Source organism: Penaeus monodon, chromosome 29 (genome assembly GCF_015228065.2).
Source record: "Penaeus monodon isolate SGIC_2016 chromosome 29, NSTDA_Pmon_1, whole genome shotgun sequence".
Classification (NCBI taxonomy): Eukaryota; Metazoa; Arthropoda; class Malacostraca; order Decapoda; family Penaeidae; genus Penaeus; species Penaeus monodon.
Window position 1 is genome coordinate 35,657,940 of NC_051414.1, and position 2,567 is coordinate 35,660,506.

At 36.0% G+C, this 2,567-nt stretch overlaps 1 protein-coding gene across 1 annotated transcript in view; it reads left to right on the forward strand.

Annotated features, from left to right (window-relative positions):
- Nucleotides 1-2,567, forward strand: part of LOC119592201 (uncharacterized protein C2orf42-like) — a gene marked incomplete in the record, with an annotated part of 14,697 nt that overhangs the window by 2,382 nt on the left and 9,748 nt on the right. The window contains 3 exon segments of the mRNA XM_037941034.1: nt 458-706; nt 1,282-1,463; nt 2,301-2,533. Of these exon segments, the coding sequence (XP_037796962.1) occupies nt 458-706; nt 1,282-1,463; nt 2,301-2,533 (664 nt within the window).

The window sequence follows — 2,567 nt, forward strand, 5'->3', positions numbered from 1 at the left end:
TACTTTATGGCTGTAACTTTTTTCATGTGAGAACATTATTGCAATATAAGTTATGTTTGTACTAAGGAATCCTATGAAGTTTATTTCAAATTTAGGTAAGTCTTGAGAAGGCCTGTATAGTAATAAGGGAAAATAATTTTTTTCATGGAATTTCATTATATATATAATAAAAACTTCATTTACTTGAGAGGAAGGATATTTTTGTTGTCAAGTCTAAACTTATTTTAACTTCTGAATGGTTAATACTCTTTTTTCTTTTAATAATTGTATCAAGAATTTCAGTTAGAGTACTTTTTTCAGTTTACTATAAAAACCAAGCAATTAACCTATGAAAACTAATTTTGACTATATGATCTATTGATTTTTTTATATTGAATTTATTTTCTTATCCAAAGGTGTCCTTTTGGATGATCTATTAAAGATTCTAACAACTTTTTCTGTTTGCATCTAATTTCAGAATCAGGCAGTTCCGTGTTCGCATATCAGAGCTGCCTCACAGTGTTTCAAAGAAGCACAGTCTCTCACTCTGAAAAATTCAGTCCTCAACTCTTTACCGATACCACAGTCTGTTAAATCTGACATATGGCAGTTGGCGACAGATACTCCAGGCCCTCTTGTTCAGAGAGTGTCCAAAAACATCATGGTCGTTAAATGTAAACCCGAGCCTCTCCATCCTCTAGGCTTCTTACATTTTAGTTTTCAACAAGTGAGTAGCATGAGGAATTGCCTTATCCTTTAAATACTGGCTAAGGGAATACTGCAGAATCTTGGCTTAGTTTTGTTTCACAGCTGGGACCCTAGTTTCTATCTGTAATGTTTCTAAATCAGTGCGCATTTAGCTTGACTGTTCTTTGAGTGACAAACTAAGAATAGCTTTCTCTTTAATCACTGATTAAGATGGATGGTTTAAAAAAAAAGGAATTTGTTGTATTTTTTTGATGGACAATTGAAACAAAACTCTGTTCTCTTATCCTTGGTAATTTTTTTCCTTTTTACAGAAAACTTATTTTATATTAGTAAGGATGAGACTGCTAAGTAATTTATAATAACTAGAAACAGTATTTAGTAGAATTTATTTGATCATAGTAATATATTTTGTAATTCTTATTCTCCCCATAGCCAATGAGACTAGTAGATAGAAAAAAATTCAGGGGTAAAATTGGTTGTGCATTGGACGACATTCAGTAATTATACATTCAAAGATATAATTCTTGAAGTTGTTTGAAGGTATATCCTATATTAATTTTGAACTTTTTTTTTTTTTTTGCATCCCTCCATAAGGTTCGAAATAAGGAAGAAATGGAATACAAATATTATTGTGGTTGTCGAGCTTTCAAAATACAGCCTGCTGCTCGAGATGTGACTTTCCGGAAGTGTGTCCACCTTTATGCCTGTGTTGTGGCCTTTGCAAGCGATCTCCAACTAGCTCAAGAATTCTCATACTATATCAATTTGATTCAAAGGTCAGTGTGGAAGAAAGAATTCCTTCTGTGCACGCTGTCTTACGTAAGTGACTTACAGCTCTTTCTTGAATACATGTGATTTCTGGCTGCTCTGGTGCAGGCTTGTCAATGCTAATTGCAGCAGCGTTGATTCTAGTTCTTGACCAGAAAGGAAGGATGCGTAATACATTCTTCAACTAAAATGTATATACTCTCCAATGGTTCATGAATACAGACAGGAAAGACCGCTTGGTTATGACAGGTTATAATGTAATAAGATGTTTTTTATTATTAGAAAGTGAGTGCCTTTAACAGTTAGATATTATCTGTTATATTAGTATCAAGTTAGACCCCTTTGGTTCACAGGAAGTATCCATTGAACTAGTGATATTTCACATGGTTGAAATTCTGTCCCAATACTCATGTCTTGCAGAAATGAGTGTAGGATATGTCATATGTAAATCCACTTCAGTTCATTTGCAAGATAACAATTAACCAGGTAGACTACAAGTCAGTCTCGGACAACTTAAATCTGTCCTAGTTTGGGTGCAAGTCCATTTGATGTTGGGAGCTTCACAGGTTTGGTATGGGAAAGGGTGTGTTAATGTTGAATACTAGGCTTTGACAGGTCAGATAGCATATTAGTAATAGGCTTGTGTTCATGTGACTCTAAAAAGGTTAGAAGACCTATAAGATGAATATAAACTTCTATATATATTTCTTACTAAACACTAAAAAATTATATCCCACTCTGATAAAAGCAGTAAAATAACTCATTCAACATAAAATACTTGCTTTCTTGTTTGATTCCTCTCTCCAGTCGCAAACATAAAAGACGCCCCTTTAATGAACCCACAGCGATGTGAGTCAGTCTCCCAATCTAAGCGTGAGCAGCGCAGCGGGAGACGACAACAGCGTGGGCATCGGAGAGAGCAGCAGTGGGCTCGGTGGGGTAGGAGAGAGGTCCTTCTTTATACTGAATGACTCGGGGGATTCCCAGTGCCAGGTGGAGGTGGAGGTCCTGCATGAGGACTCGACCACGATCCTTGAGGGGATTCCAATATCACCAGCGGAAAATCTGGTGACACAGGTATGGCTTAGAGCCGTGTTGTTTGATGATGATGG